This window comes from Pipra filicauda, unplaced genomic scaffold (assembly GCF_003945595.2).
Source record: "Pipra filicauda isolate LSUMZ 115617 unplaced genomic scaffold, ASM394559v2 scaffold455_size529941_pilon, whole genome shotgun sequence".
Classification (NCBI taxonomy): Eukaryota; Metazoa; Chordata; class Aves; order Passeriformes; family Pipridae; genus Pipra; species Pipra filicauda.
The window spans coordinates 181,507-198,480 of NW_024104593.1; the positions used below are offsets into that span (position 1 = coordinate 181,507).

The following is a 16,974-nucleotide window of genomic DNA, read 5'->3' on the forward strand; positions in this document are numbered from 1 at the left end:
CCATCGATTTCCACAGGGTTGGGTTTGACCTTTACACTCTAAGAGACTGTGTTAGTTCTGCACAAGCCCCAGATTTCCATAGGGAATCATCACAGAATGCTCTAGGTTGAAAAGGACCTTAGAGAACCTCTAGTTTAAACCCCTCTGCCATGGTTTCACCATGCCACCTACCCCTAGACCAGGTTTCTACAAGCCCTATCCAACCTGGCCTCCCTGAACACCTTCAGGGAGGGAGCATCCACAACTTCTCTGGATCACATACTGAGAATCTGCTGTAAGCAAATTTTTAAGACTTACGATGGTTCTTCAGATACAGCTGTTCCTTCCTCCAGCTCTTGAGCCTGCTTATACCATGGCAACTTTGCTTCCACAGGAAGTTTCTCTATGAAGCAAGCACAAGCACATGAAAATAGGAAGCATGCAGTAACACTACTATGTGTGACAGTCTCCCTGCTCTCACCAACCTTGCATATGATGCACGTGTGACTTCACACACGTGGAGGCTGAGCACAAAGAAGAAAGAGAGAAATGAGAGCAGAAGAAAGAAACTCTTCCATTACCTGGACTATAATGCTTACAAGACTATATGGCCAGATATTTCAGTGCTACAGGAAGAAGGGCTATGGTGTCCTAAAGCCAGAAAGGCAAATTAAGTCACCTTTCAGACTTTACAACTGGACTGTAAAAGTAGGCACTTTGGAAAGTACTTTTTGGAGGGAGTCTTGCAAGTGTAATAGGTCTCCATTATACTGCAAAGGCAAAATGTGTAACATCCATGTGTCTACCTTTAAATTTTGGAACTTCAGAAGACATCTTAAGCTTGGGTTTGGTAGATTACAAAAAGGAAGAAAACCCTGGTTGGATGAGTGATGCCACAGAAAAACCTTAATAAAATGGCCCATCTATGCTTTTCAACTTTATCAGTTCATCAGCTATGTGGATGTAAAAAAAATGTGCTTGATACTTTTTCTGTCATTTCTGATGGAAAACAGGGGGGCTGTTTTTCTTGTTGTCCAGAATGTGTGCACAATGTAACGAGCTGGCCTGCTGTGGGGAGTGCAGGGTCATGTTGCTTTGCAAGCCCAATTCCACTTTCATGCAATGTTGAAGTGGAGTACTTGAGCTGAAGGCAGTGGAGCTGTTTTAGCTCTACAAGGATATAAAGCAACATCAAATTGGCACTGTAATTTGAGAAGGAGCTCTGCATTTCAACAAAACATGGTCTTGGATTAGGGGAAAAGCACAAACAAAAGGTGGTGAGACAGATCACTGAGCAGGACCAAATCTATTTATCACTCGCAAATCACCTGAGCCTTTTGGGTTTATATACTGATGGATTTATACTCACCAACAGAAGCAGGTTAATGTCATTCAGAATAGTTAGGAATTTTCTGTGACTCTCTTGTGCATAACAATGAACATTTCACATGTACACATGAAATTTTTCACCTGTCAGTTGTATCATAGAGGAATGACAACTTACAACTTGACTTTACAGCTACTGGAACTTTAGTCATGCAAATTTCCTTGGAGCAAGTTATTAACTGAGATAAAAAGGGACAGTAACAGAGTTATTATGCCTCTATCTTAGAAACAGCATGCCAAGCTCTTACTCTAACATATTTGTTAGAGTCATTTCAGGATGAATATTTGCCAGCACAGCTCTTAGTTTAATCTGTATTTTACCACATTTGTCATCTAAAATATGTCGGAGATATTCCTATTTATATGTTCTGCAGTTTGTTTTATGGGTTTTGGAAAACCAAATCTCACTTCTGTGCTTTTTTGCTTCGATGCAAGTGCTTTTAAAAAGCAGAAGCTCTTGTGTACTGCTGCCCGTTATGTGACTTTTTAAATAACTTTTCTTTATTTTAGAGGTGTAGTTAATTATCATCTGCACTGTAAAATTTGTTAGAGGATTAGAAATGTTGTACAGTATGCTTTGACAGAAAAATGAACAAAAAGCACTTCTAGCATAAGCTAAGGAGGAATTTTTACCTTTGGAAATTAAAGTAAAATCTCTTTTTTCATAAAACACTATCAGTAAAAACACTTAAATCCTATATTATACAGAAATCCTATATTATACAGAAAGTCGTATTAGATGAATACACTTTTCCTATTAAAACTGAAAATCATTACTTAATCCAGTGATATCCCGTTTTTCCCCATTATTGGTGCAAGATAAAGTGCCTTAGTGTTTGAATAAACTAAAATGAAATAAATTATATGAACTATATATCTTTAATGTCTTTTCATCCCAGTGTGTAAAAAGAAGAGAGACGTCCATATTTTTTGCCTTGCTACTTCAGTCAGGAAGACTGTTTTCTGCTTTGTGTTAATGCAGCTGCAGAAGGCAAAAGGAGACTAATTATTAAAACAGTCAATAGACAAGAGGCACTTTGCTGTCTCTACTGCTCTAAATTTTTAACTCTAGATGTGTGAAATAAAAAGGACAAACCTTCAGTATATAAACAGAATAATTTGCATTGGAAGACACCTCTGGATACTGTGCGGTCCAACTCTTCTGAAAGCACTATTCAGCCTTCATGTTACAGTTATATGGGTATTCAAACATTACCACTTGCATTACCACAGGGAGAACTGTGAGAGTGTTGCAGAACAAAGATGAAGAGGAGAGCTAAACCAAGGCAAGCCAGTATGCTTCGCAAGGGACTTTCCATCCCATGTGAAAAAATGGAAGAAGGAAATAACTGCCTACAACCATAAATTAATGATGTATGTGCTGCAAAGGGCAGCACAGAGTTTGCCCTGGGTAAAGATGCCATGCTCTTGTAAGGGTGGACTTCCAGCAAACAGCAATTTATTTTATTCTCAGACAAGTCCCATTGGAAGATAGCTCTTGAGAGACGCAGGCAAGCAAAGCTTTCCTAGCTAGTCTTGCACCCTTCTCAGGTTCCCTATGCAGAAGTCAGTAGTGGGTGGTTTCCAACATATGATTTTTTTTTTGTCTTACTGCATTTTGCTTAGACTGTACGATACAGGCTGACCAGATCTTGCATTACCTGTGTTCTGAACACCATAAATCTATAAAGCCCCATAAAGCAGCTAACTGGACGAGCTGAAAGTCCCTGATCCTCTGTATGATGCTCAGAGTCATGCTAACACATGGGCCTTTTTTGCTTTGTTTTTTTTTTACATCTTGGAAGGCGGATGGAGTGAGCTCATGCTGGTCAGTAAAATACAGTGCAAACATACCCACTGGCATAACCATAGGGTCCCCAGAGATCCTGTGTCTGGGTTTCACCACTCTGGTGGCTGGCAGACACAGTGGATTCTTATGGTCCAGATAAACTGGAATCTTGAAACTTGGCAAGTGTGCCCATCATTAGCCACCAAGTGCAGAAATTAAAACTCCAAATTTCACTGTTCCATCTTGGAATAATATGAGGTCACAGGTCAATCTTATTTCACGGGGCTTCATAAAAGGTGCTCTTAATATGTTTCAGGATAGCAATTCTTTTTTTTTTTTTTTCCCAGGAATTGTTTTCTTCTTATGGTAGAGTTCAAGTCTCCAATTTAGGAAAATTAAGTTCACCTGCATCACTGTAGCCCAAAATTTTCCATACATTAGTCAGCATACACACACAGAGGTGGTAACGATAGAGCTGTATACATGCATAATCCCATGCAATGGTCAAATACATTCATCTGCTGCACCCAGTCACTGCCATTAATCCAACCACGTCTCCAGGACTCTTTATAATATTCCCATCCCATAAGAACCTCCAAACAACTGCAGAAATATTTTCTTCTTCTTTCATCAAACGCGAGAGACTTACCTCAGTATTACTATCTGTCTAAGGCCCAAGTAAAAAATATTTCTATACAGATTGTGCATACTCCTTGTTATAAAATGTTTCAAACCTAGCAGTCTGACAAATTTTACAGCCTAGCTAGTAAGAGGGACCTTGTGAGGAGATATACAATGCTTGCTTCTGACCTATTTCAAGCTCCAAGTTATGAACAGCCACTTTGGTAATTATGGTTACAATTATAAGGCATTATAGGCATTATTTATATATTCAATTTATTTTAAAATACAGGGTAAATTTAGCTCAGACACAAACAGTGAAGTCACACCTGCTCACAATAGGGTCAAAATTATACTGCTCGGTCTGCTGAACCACAAATTAACAATGAAAAGCCCAAAGCTTTTAAGAACGAGCAATAGGTCAGTACTCACTCAAGTTGCTAGCAGGCACAGGAACAGACAGGTGCAAAACATAACTCAGTGCAGGTAGAAACAGTGATGCCAGCAACAACACAAAACTGTTGAAAATTGAAGAGCTCTGAAAAATTTATGAGAACCCTTCTGTCTCATTACCTCTGGGTTTGTAGCAAGGAGTGGATACAATGCATTCCTCTTTTATGTGTGGTTTTGTTTTAGGACTACAGCCTCCTGTATGCATTCCTCTGTGATCAAGGCAAAGGACTACACGGTATCTGAGTCCTTGTCCACAGGTCACAGTGCACTGGATTAAAATAAAAAAAAGGTGTGTGTGATACATCATAGGAGTGAAAGGGGAATATGCAACAGAACTATGTGTACATCACAGAGCAAGAAACATGCTGCAGAAACACCCAAGCTTGAACATAAAGTATTCATAATATTTGGTAGTTATGGATGTGGTATAAAAGTGACAGAAATTTTTGCCTTTTTGCTCTGAACATTTACTTGATTTGGACATTTTGCCATTGGATTTCTCTTGCAGTGCCACTCCTGCAATGTTGCCTATGTGGTTTGTGGCCATCTGTCCCATATTAGATATGCTCAGTAGCACCCTGTCAATTTCATCTGGAGCCACTCTGCTTTGCTTGGACAAAGTATTGGGGCTTACAGATTAACAGGGTGACACTCAGGTTTTTTGGAACAAGGTACTAACCAGAATGGAAAGCTTTACGTATTTCTGGAAATTTCTCAGCAATTAATGAATTTCAATTTATGTCCCAATGTTGTAATAAAGATATACCACTACATGATTACTGGGGGTTTTTTGTGCGTTTCATTTTTATACCCAGTCTATTATTAGCAGAAGGTCACAAATTAACATTAAAGAGCTGATTTATTTTCCCATCATTCTTCTTAATCTTAATACACTTTTCCAGAGTGTTTACTTGGCAGTTAGTTAGACAAACAGCATAATTTAAAACAAAGGTGTTGGTAATAAGGAAAGAAAGCACTGAATGTTCCTACTTCCACAAATTCACCAAACTATAATTTCAGATATGTTCCTAGTGTGGTAAATACAAAACCAACAAAGCTAAATTGATTACCGGAGACCACTCCTGAGCAAGCCACTTTGGGCAGTCAAATATATTGCAAGGCTGGACAACAGGCATCTTTGGAGTATACATGCATTTCCATTCTTCCACAGGGCTGATATGTCCCTGAATGTCTTCTTCCACACATGAGATGCTACGGCTTTGAATGCCTCCTCCACAGGATGAAGAACAGGCAGTCCAGGGTGTACTTTCCCATCTGAGAAAACAGAGAGGCATCAAGAAAAGTAACCGTTGCTGTTCCCACCCCCAACTGTACCCCAAAAATGCACAAATTGCTATCTGTAAGTGTATTTTCTTTTCTGATTAATGTCAGTAAAAATTAATCACATATCTATTTTCATAAGTGTCCATAGCAGCAAAGAATGCTCATGGCTGGTGTCTTTAAGTCACAGACAAGTAATATGGAACAGCCTCTCTCCCACTAACCCAATTACTACTACCACAGAAAATCTAAATACTTTTAACCTAATTTATTTTTTTATTACTTGATGGAATTAAATTATCTTCACAGTTTGTCATATTCTGAGGAATCTTTGTCACAAATCACTGGAAACTCAGTGTGCTCCAAGGTTGATGTCTCCTTTGCAAGAAAATAAAGGGAAACAGCAGTGGTTTTTTCCAGGGAAGCAACTCAGCAGAGGAAAAAAGAAAAAAAATGGAGGAAATTACTGAAAAGATCTAACTATACTGATAAGATATATGTCCTCTGATGCATAAACCAGAAGGACCTCGTTTCCTTGCAATTAAGGCAGTGAGAGGAACCGAGAAACCATCTTTTTTTTTGTCTACAGGTGCCATCTGAGAGTGTAATGACAAATCCAAAGAACAACATATATGTTCTGAAAGGCTATGCACACCTATGAGAATAATTGGGGTTTTTTTTAGTGATACATATACCATAAGGTATGTATTCCTTTATATATGTACATGTCTGTCCACATAATATAGTCTGGTATTGCCTCTCTTATATTCAAGCCATTGCCACAGATTGCCTGTGAGACCATTCTCATGATCCAGTATGGCTATTCCTATATAATCCTGTGCATGCCTGATGGTACAGAAGTATGTATGTTCTACCTACCTGGAAACATTTCACAAAATCTTTTTTTTTCCGCAAAGGCAAGTGTCCTTTTGATAAGGATATTACAAATACTGTTTGAAGCAATTATTTTGGTCATAAGATTCCATTTTTTGACTTCAAAGAATAGTTTTTGTGGAAAATACCAAGCCTACTTTCTGCTTCAGGCAAGAAGTAAAAAAACGTGAAAGGTGAGGATTTTTTTTTCTCCCACTTAAAACAAAGGAAATATTTTTGTTAAGTAACAATTACAGAATCCCCAAGATTGTCAAGCAATATGAAAAATGTTTATTTTTTTTCTCTGATTTTTCATCATATCAACCATATTCTTATCTTTTCCAGTACACCTAGCACTACCTACACTTGGTTACTGGCTGAAAGTACCATAAAACTCATGGTGAAATGGTTTATACTAATAATCATTTATGAATGTTACGACCACTGATTAACACTATGACTTAACAATAGGAGTGGTGAAACCGTTTTTACACCATGCCACAGCCATCGTTTTGTGCTGATCATGTTACATATTTAAAGGATTTAAAGGAGAGCAATAAGGCTGGGAGAGTGGATGTAAAGGGACGGTTATGGGATGAAACCATAATCCAGAACAGCTTTTGATCATTTTCAGGGAAGGATGTTGTTTTGTTTTTTCTGTCAGTATTGTTGAAAGCCAAAATACTGCAGGGCATTTTGATCCTTCATTTTTGGATTTTCTTCAGCAGTAAAAATGCCTCCGTCTAGCTGCCAGCTCAGAATGCTTTTTACCTAAATACAATCCCTACACTATTAAGTACTGCTGAATCATCCCCTGATATAAAATTATTCTCTGTCCTTTATCAGTGTTCAGGCCCTTTGTACACAATTGAAATAAACTTTGTTTAATTTAAAGCTAGAGTGTTAAAGCCTCCATATTCCTTACAAGTGGGTTTAACTTCTGAGGCTTGGCAGTATGCATGTGGGTGGTTTTTTTTAAATAAAGAACAGAGAAAAGTGTTTCCCAGAAAACAGGAATTAGATGCAGAGATATATTTCATAAGTGTATCTCACAAATATCTGGAGATACTGACTATGTGTACATAACAATAAGCACTTAGCTAGGAAGAGAAAAGCCTAATCCTAATGGCACGGATAACTGATAAATGATGTGAACATGAATGGCTGTCACAACACTTGTCTAGTGAGTTGCTCTGCACTGCACTGCATTTGCATAGTGATGCTGAAAGCTCTCTGTATTAGGCCATGACACTGTTTGAGGGAGGTCTTTTCCTCACCAGGATGAGACTAGCAGTTTCCTACAGGGTTCTTTCTGTGATTTCATAATCCATGACACAATAAATCAATGAAGAAGGAAACAGCACAATACTATTGCACGTCCAGATGGTATTTCAAAACCTAAAGGTTATTATCATTCAACTATCAAACATTTTTATCATCAGGAGTCTTATTCACAGTTTTAAGAATAATTACTCATCTGATTATTTCCACGAGAATCTTAAATCTTACATTAAAGACATTTAAATTATGATATAATTAATAATAAAAATCAGATCTTGATTTGTACCTGTGATTTCTTATTTCTTAGAGAGGCCAATGAATTAGTGACCCCAGGGAAGGCATTAGCATGGGTTTGTAGGATCAGAACACAACACTAATACTGTCAAACCTCAAAATCTGACAATTTATAAGCATTCAAGAAGCAGCACTATGGGGGGGAAGAGAGGGAAAGTCCTTTGGTTAATTACAAAGCAACAGGTTATAGTCCTGTTCAGAGAGAAGTAAAGGAAAAAAAGGAAAAGTGCAGGAGAAAAGCGGAGGTGGGGGCTGAGGAAAGAGAGAAAGAAAGGGACCACATACTTAGTAAGTCTGCACTTCTGCTTCAGCTAGAATACAATTTCAGTTCGGCATTGACAGAATTTATTACTACAGGTTAGCACTTGAACATCTCTAGGTTAATCTGTAGGAATTCAGAGCAAAAGAAAAGCAGCATCTTTTAACTTAGTTTGAGAGCACAGCAGAACTATAGAGAAGAGAAAAAGAAGAAGAGAATGTATTTGTTAAGCCTAGAATCGATTGACTGTTTTACGTACCGAGGAAGGGGATGGTAGAGGTCATAGGGCATGATCTGCTTGTATCCATCACTGTTAGGAACAATAATGCCAACCCTCTGAGTAGAAGGTACACATAATAAAATAAACACTAAATGATTACGTTATACAACTTTTTGTATTACAATATTGTATTACCTTTTACAACTTTTTGTATTATAGTATTACAAACCAGCCAAACAAGATATTTTATCTAAGCTGTCATTTAAAACAAAACTTATGCTGCCATCCTATTGTTTCTGAGTTGTTCAGCAAATGATTACTACTTCATTGTTATAAATATATTACTGTTTGACAAAGAAGCAATCCACAAAGAAGCATTGCCACAAGTGATCCAAATATTATTTAAATTTATTGTGTTGTTACCTAGCATAAAAACGTTTCTATGCTTAAAACTTATGCTTAATAAGGGAACTTAACTGTGCTTTCAAGAGCTCTAGATCAAATCCCTTTTAAAACTATTATATGATTGTTTCTGCCCTTCACATAAAATTTCTGCTTTAATAGGAGCCAAGATTAAAATTTGGGGAATCACTGTGCAAGAATTCAAATCTGCCATTCTTGTTTCCTCATCTTAAATTAGACCAGATCTGCCTCTTTGTTTGCTTTTTTTTTTTCTGGAAGAAATGAGGAGCTTGAGAGAAGATTAACATGTCAGACTGGGTTTTTTGTTTCTTTGTTTTTTGTGTTGTTGTGACTGATTGGCTTGCTTTGCTGTAGTGTTATTGGTATGATATCTAAATAATATAACATTTAAAGGTTATAAAAAGCAATAGTGTAGATCACAATTAGCAATCATCTGAAACATTATCATGCCAGTTATGCGTGAAATGGATGTGACTTGTCTTGTTGGCAACTACAGGGTCTCACTGAATTACTAGTCTGGAATTTCATATTTTATCCACACTTTTTGTAAATTCTGACTCAGAATAATTCTAACCATTATTCTCCCAATTTAGGCATATCTATTAACATCAAACAGATGATCTCAGAGCACTTCAATCATCATCATTTTCATCAAAGCCACCTGGGGATTTGGATAGGGCAGGTGGGTAGAACCATTGAAGAGTGAATACCAATTGCATTGAAATAAAAAGTGTGTCCCTACCCAAGTTATGAAGAGATGAAACTGGATGACAAGAAAAAAGGTGGGTTTTGGGAGTCCTTTGCAGGTGAGAGGTGCTGGTATGCTGCTATGAATTTCTGTAAGGGGGAAGGAACAAAGAAGGGGAAAGGGAGAAAGTATTCTCCATCCTCAACACAGTTCACTAAAATCTGCTGTAAGCATTTAAAGAAGTTTTGTCAGGCTAAGGCTGAAGGGGTCTCTTCTCCTCTCAGTCAATAGGGGGTTTATGTGCATAACTTGTCCTGGACAGAAGAATCGATCCCATTGTGTTTTCACAGCAAGGAGTCAGCACCAGGTCAGTGCACTGGAATTTTCCAGCTGAAGAACAAGAAGGAGCTGGAGACCTGGAAACGTGTGATGGGGACTAGATAGTTCCTTCTAAGAGTAGCAGCCTCTGCAGTCAAAGGAACCCTCTGCACGAGTGCGCATATTTGCATCTTCGGAGAGCTGCTTGTCCACACAAAAATTCCAAAACCTAGAAGAGGTAGTTCTGGCACTGGGAAACTTTGGAAAAGACAAATGGGTCATTTAGATAATGGGCAGGAAAGAAGTCTTTTCACACTTAGCTTCATGGGTAAATGCTTGAAGAATTTAAGAGGAATTGCATATTTTAAGAAGATGGAAAGGAACTTTTTCTGAGATTTTTTTTGTCTATGCTTTTGGAAATCTGCTGTTTTCCTGACTCTTTCAGCAGTGCTGTGAAGTTCCACTCCGAAGCCTTTGCACTTTCCAGCTCATCAGCTTGCTGAAAAGCAGTTGGAAAAAAACATTTATGTACCAAGTTCAAAATGAAATAATTACACTATAAAAGCATCTACTGTCTAAGAAAGAAACAGATTTCAAAATATTTCTCACTCATTGCAGTGAAAAATTCTTTCTAACAAACATGATTTGTATGCATAATCCAGGTCTACATGTTTTAGAATGCATAATTCCCAAGACCATTCAGATGGAAATAACCATACCACATCGAAACACTGTTATGAATATGAAATAACATGTTAAAACCACTAGATTAATATTTTCATTGGAAAGGTTTGACCCTCAAAGAATTCTGCATACATAAACTGCACTTCTGTAAACAGTATTGAGCTCCACAGAATTAGTGACACTATCCTTGTGCATATGTGAGGGCCTGCCTTTAAAAGCTCTCATTCTGTAACTGCAAGACAGTGATTCACAGCAATGTAATCACAAGACCCCCACAATAGTACACAATAGCTTAATTTACGACTTTTCAAAAAAACTGGCTTAAAGATACGACAGAAGAACAGGTGGTCATTGTATCGTTAATGACAACTGCAACTTTTCTAGCTAGTCTTGTGTGGGGTTTTTGTATGTGTTCCAGAAAAAAACCTCAAGACTAAGTGAACACATTAAAAAAAAATCTTAGAGATTACTTTAGTGAATCGTTACTTTTTGACTGGACAAAGCGATCTAAATTCCATGAATCTACCATCATACTCCTATAAAAAAGATGGAAGAGATCTACTTTATGGGCTTTGTTTGCTGTTATGTTACTGAGCCAATGCAAAGCAGATGGTGTGCTAAATGAACAGAGGAAATTACAATTCCTTCGCTGAAATATGTGCAAGTAGCTAACAGAACTCATTCACAAAATACTTAGAGCTTTGGCAGGAGCAGAAGTACAAAGCAAATTATTTTGTTGAGCTGTTGTGACTCATATGTCTGAAATCTCCCATGCCTTTCAGACCAAAAAGTCCTGTCATATAGCATGCAGATTGCTTTGTTTTCCTCCTGAGTGTTGGTAGCCTCAGCACAGTTGCCCTTCAAGGGACATGTATGGCTGGAGCAGGAGCTGCACATGCCAGAGGTGGGAGTGCTGCAACCAAGTTTGCCACCTCTACAAGCGTTCTGCTTTCCCCTGGGATGACTGCCTGCAGCTGCATTTCTTGAAAGTCATGTTTGATGTCCTCTTCCCCAATTGCTTTTTCTCCTTCAGCTACCCTCATTAGCACAGGTGACAAGTGTGAATGCCTTTCTCCTGCACCTCCCTAATGACTCCCTCTCTCTGACAAGGTGCCAGCCCTTCCCACCTCCCCCTCCTGCATCCTGGCAAGTCTCAGGTTGGACACCTGTTGAGCCAAGTAGGGGAATGGGTGCTAGAACTGGGAGAGGAGCCAGCAGAGAGAAAGGACATCTACCCCCAAGATGCCTCAGAGTGGTGTGACCCTGCACGAGGACGATGTGCCGAGGACAGGAGTGGGTAGGGGCACCTGCTGCTGGTTTGCTGGTGTCCTGCACCCTGCTGTGCCAGTGCCCAGCCTCTGCAGGATGCTCACACGCCTTTGGCTCACAGCCTTCACTTCTGCTGAGGTCTCTGTCTTCCTGGGGGTGTACTACTCATAGGGCTACGGCTGCATGGCTGCCCGTGCTCCCAGGTGACTGGAGCTATTACACCTCTTTCCAGATGGGGACTCACACAGCCCAGACTTAAGCCTTCACTGAAATCTGTCAGACTTGAGAGTAAATGATCTGCATGGCAGGGAGTGTGCCATCTAAGCAATGGTCTGGATTATGTTAAAGATATTATTAGTAATGAGCACATAATAATAAAAAGTTGAAGTAGCTTAAGTTGGCTGTGGACAGCTAATTCATTAAGTGAAAGGAAACACTGGGAAGACATGAAAAAGTTCACCATAGAAGTAAACAGTTTAGCATGTGAGCCAGCATATTCATGAGAGCTATGATTATCACTGGACAGACGACAGGCTTGTGAAAAAGATTCCTGACACTAAGGTGGGTGATACTGTACTTAGGTGCTCTCTGAAGATGCCACACTGTGGCATTATCTCCCTGTGCTACAAGAACACTTTCTGTGTTGAGAAACAGTTACTGAGGTCCTCAAAGAGATGGTATCCCTTAACGCTTCCCATGTGTTATTCTGTAAAACTACTACTATTTCCCTTCAGACCTGGGTAGGTGACATCTACAGTAACACCACAGGTACAGGCAACATTGGTTTCTGAATGCCTATTTTTGCAGTGAGTATAATTCCCAGTTGCAATACCAATATGAGTTACATATCTGGAGCACCATACTTAGTCCTGATATATAGGTAGTATTCTGATCATTTTATCAGGTTATCAATGTGAATCTTGAAGAACTACCACATACTTTGTATTTATATATTCTTTCATATGGTCTTAGTACTTTACAGATTGGTAAAAGCCAATGTCCCTACCTAAACATTTAAGTGGATACTTAAAAAAACCCTACTTAATGAAAAGGACTGCTGAGAAAGCTGTCCTTTGGTGACAGCCTCCAGAAAAACCTCTCGCTTTAAACAGCACATCTTTTCAGTACAATAGTATCTTCCCTTTATAAAAAATGACTTGTTCAAGGTGCAGAGATTTCAAGTTCTAAGGAACACATGGTTTAATTATCATTGCAATAGACTGCTAAAAACTGATCTCTTCACAGTGCCTGAAATAGGTGTTATCATTTGCAATTTGGCATTCTGTGAGGATGTTTCCAAAAAGCCAATTCCTCTCTGTTACAGCGTGTACCCTGGGATGGCATAGCTGTACTTCTAAATGACTCTCTGTTCCCTCAGGGTCTTTATATCAACAACTTTGCCTTGGTGTGTCTTATATAAAACAAAAATTGCTTTCTGACATCTGCCAGTTGTTATTTTTCTTCTCTCTTTCCTCCCATGCACTGTGCAGTCATTTGTCTTACCATTTGAGAATATGTCAGTTAAAATCATTGGGAAAAGTATGAAAAATATCCATAAATTCCAAAAGGCAAATTACATATTTGGCACAGAACTGTATTTTTTTAAAAAAGCAGCTTAGAATTAAAAAGTAAATAAATAAATAAAGCAACTACATAAAATTACTTTCTCATTTGTACTGTGACAGGTAAATCTAACCATCTTAAGAACCACCTGGATGCAATCCTGTGTAATGTGCTCTAGGATGATCCTGCTTGAACAGGGAGATCAGACCAGATGACCCACTGTGACCCCTTCCAACTTTACCCACTCTGTGAATCTGTGGGGTAGCAGGGAGGAGACTTTTGTGCAGGGCAAAAGAATATTGATAATTAGAAAAAAATTACTTATTACATTCTTACAAGCTGCCATAACTGCAACTAAGCTTTTTATTAAGGAGGATGTTTAAAAAAAAAAAACACATAAAAATAATTCCTCTAATTGTGATGACAGTAATTTTCCAACAACATTTTTACTGAAGAAGAGTTTTTCCCATCTTACTAACACTTAAGAGACATGCTGATCATGGGGATGGAATCATGGACCATTTGTTTTCTTGTACTTTGTAATGATTAATGAGGCAAAATGCATTTTGAAGGGAAGAAACAACCATTTCAAATCAGTCCTCGCAATGGTGAAGGTGCTAAACAGAGGTGTTCTTCTACACAGTGCATTTTCAGACGAGAAAGAGGTTGCATTATATAGGATAAATGACATTGTGTGCAATAGCAACAGAATATTTTCCTACTTTTACTCCTTTAGACCTCAGCCTCTTTTAAAATTCAAGCTGACTGACCTTGCAGGACAAGGATCCAGATTACACTCTTGAAGTTTTGGCTTTGGCTTGATATTTTCAGGAAAATAGTGGCAGTATTGATCTGCCACTACCCGGCTGCTTCTCAGATCAAAACACTCAGCAGATGTCAGCTGATAACCTGCAATACACAGTGGAATAAATTATATGAGATGTGGTGCTCTTCCTGTCTCTCTCTGAAATGCATCCAAGTTCTGATTTGGTAAAAAGCAAACTAATTTCAGTTTGCTTCAGTGCTTTCGCACATAACAGCTGTTGATTTACAGACCAGATTGAAAACAGCAATGTAAATCACACGTAGTAGGAAACAAAAAGATAACCAGTATCGTCAAACAAAAATTCCGAAGCCTAGAACAAAAAAAGCAAAATCAAAGGCTGAGGTTTCTTGATCATCAACAGTTGTGCCCTCAGTTTCAATATAGATAGGGAACAAATGGAGACATCTTGTGATTCCAAAGCAGGCCCAAATCCCATCAGCCCTTATGTTTGACAGCTGTAGCATTAAATGCAGATGTGGATATCAAGATGTACTTTATGTACGGAGTGTGCACAATGCTAAAAAACTACAACCTACTACCATGTTGCTAAATCACTCCCTTAATTTAGTTGTAACTATTTTCATTTTCAGATTTTGCCCATTTTAAAGATCCAAAACCAAGGGCAGCAACTGGGACAGGTCCTGTATGCAAATGACTTTTTGGATTTCAGTGGTAATTCATTACCTCCTCCACAGGATGCCGAACAAGGAAAAAAATCAGTTTCCCTCCATCGGTGAATGATAGGCTGATAGAAGATGAACTGAACTGAACTGTCAGCAGCACCAGCATAACAAATCTGAAAAAGAGGTAACATCAAAGAGTGAAACTGATGTAAATGCTGGGAAGAAGTATTCTGCCACATGCATCTTGCAGGTATGAGACATCTTGCAGCTACATGAAATACCAGATATACTTTGCAATAGGAAAATGAAATACACAAAACGAATCACAGATTGGTAGCAAAATCTTTATTGGAAAACACAGTCAAATAAATTTCTGGGCATAATCAGTGACTATTATTGAGACCATGTTCTGAAAGAGCGAGTGCAAATGCATGGTTAGCGCTCCTGAATAATTTTACAGAGACAGAGGATATGGAATGATCTTTACTTCATCAGAAAATTGCCTACCATTATCTGCTGTCCCTGACACATAGACTTGGATTTTAGATCTCTAATATTTCCCAAAAAACATTTGAAGACTAGGTATAATACATTGACAGTACAGAGTAAAAAATGGGAGGCTGTGCTGTGAGACACAAAAATAATACAAAAATTTTAATTCTAGACTTTTTTTTCCTGAAGTGAAGGTTTTTTCATTTTCTTTGTGGTACTGTCATTATTATAAGTCCATCCTGTTTACTTTATTTTCCTTGTAAAAATGCTTCTTTCAGTCATAGGTGTGGACTCTCGGCTGGAGCTAAGAGCACATTTGGAAAGACATCTTCAGAACCTACAAGTACTGCCAACTTTTAAGCCACCTGAGCTTAAGAGCTAGTATGCCTCTGGTACTATGTGTGCTGAATGGATTTCCTACATAAACAAGAGTTTGTAGTGCCAGGAGTGCAATAAGACCTTCACACTGCTAAAGTACTACCACTTGCACCTGGCCCAGTAAAAAATCCTTCCTATTTGGTATCTGTACAATTATGAGGATTACAAAATCTCTGCAGGATTTCACTTGTCCTTTTATCTAAGGCTCTGCATGAACAGCTGACAAGGGAAGAACAAAAAACCTCTCCTAGTTGGTTATTTGTCACGGAACATAGTGTCTCAGTGTTGCTTGAACACCTCTGCATCAGTGGCACGATGCTATCACAGTAGAGAAAACCGCCAATCACAACTAAAAAAGATGGACCCTTCTCCAAGACAGTACCAGTACTCTTAGGTGCAATCCTCCTTGTTCTTTTTATCAGACAGCTTAAAGTATTTTGCTGCCGCCTCCTTTTTTTTTTCTCTCATGTTTTGAACAAGTTTCTCAGTTTTGGAAACACCATTTTTCAAACTGACTTTCCTTTTCTCTCTTTCCAAACACCAAGAGACACTGCCAAAGAGTGGTCTGTGAAACAGAAGCAAAAATATGACACGTTGAGATGAAGTGTGAAATTTGGGTTTGTTTTGTTTTCCTGTAGATGGACAGAAACATGATTACAAATCAAAGCATATCTTGAAGAGCAGGAGGAGGGCAAAAATGTTTATGGGTGTTAAGAGGTCTGGTCCACTGAGACTAAGGCTGCCCTTTTCTAATTAAGCAGTGATGTAAATTCCCAAAAGGAAAAAAAAAGCAGCTGTAGCAATACTACTGCTTCAGCAAATGGAAGGCCTTTTGCACAGATTAATATTATTTGAGTCTGCGTGTCAGAAATAGGATATCTAATTCCTTGTGGGGATGCTGCTTTAACTATGTACTTCAGATGGGTCTTTCTCAGCTGATGAAGCCTGAAGCACTCCCTAGAAAATTCTTCTGTTGTGCTGGAAGCCATTCAGGGAGGTCTCTCATGTGAACGTGCAGAAGAGGCATTCACTGGGGAGAATTCTGCTTTTACTCTGTTTTCTAAGGATCACCAGTGATTCCTAAACTCAGAAGATCTGCTCAGCAGAACAGCCTGCAGTGAATCATCAAGCACAAACCAAAAGCTCACACAGAGCCTACTATAAAAGGAAGAAAAAAGACTTTGCATTAAAAAAAAATCAGGAAGAAAGAAGAGTTCCTCTCTCTGCAGACTATTCCTGCATGTCTGCAGTTATCTGTCTGTTCTGACACAGAG

At 38.6% G+C, this 16,974-nt stretch overlaps 1 protein-coding gene across 1 annotated transcript in view; it reads right to left on the reverse strand.

The window, feature by feature from the left end:
- The window catches only part of ADAMTSL1 (ADAMTS like 1), a 387,380-nt gene that overhangs the window by 94,279 nt on the left and 276,127 nt on the right, over positions 1–16,974 (reverse strand). The window contains exons 11-16 of the mRNA XM_039385969.1: positions 14,892–15,003; positions 14,152–14,290; positions 8,476–8,526; positions 5,299–5,503; positions 4,349–4,496; positions 298–382 (exon numbers count right to left, since the gene is read on the reverse strand). Of these exons, the coding sequence (XP_039241903.1) occupies positions 298–382; positions 4,349–4,496; positions 5,299–5,503; positions 8,476–8,526; positions 14,152–14,290; positions 14,892–15,003 (740 nt within the window). The remainder of the gene's footprint in view (positions 1–297; positions 383–4,348; positions 4,497–5,298; positions 5,504–8,475; positions 8,527–14,151; positions 14,291–14,891; positions 15,004–16,974) is intronic.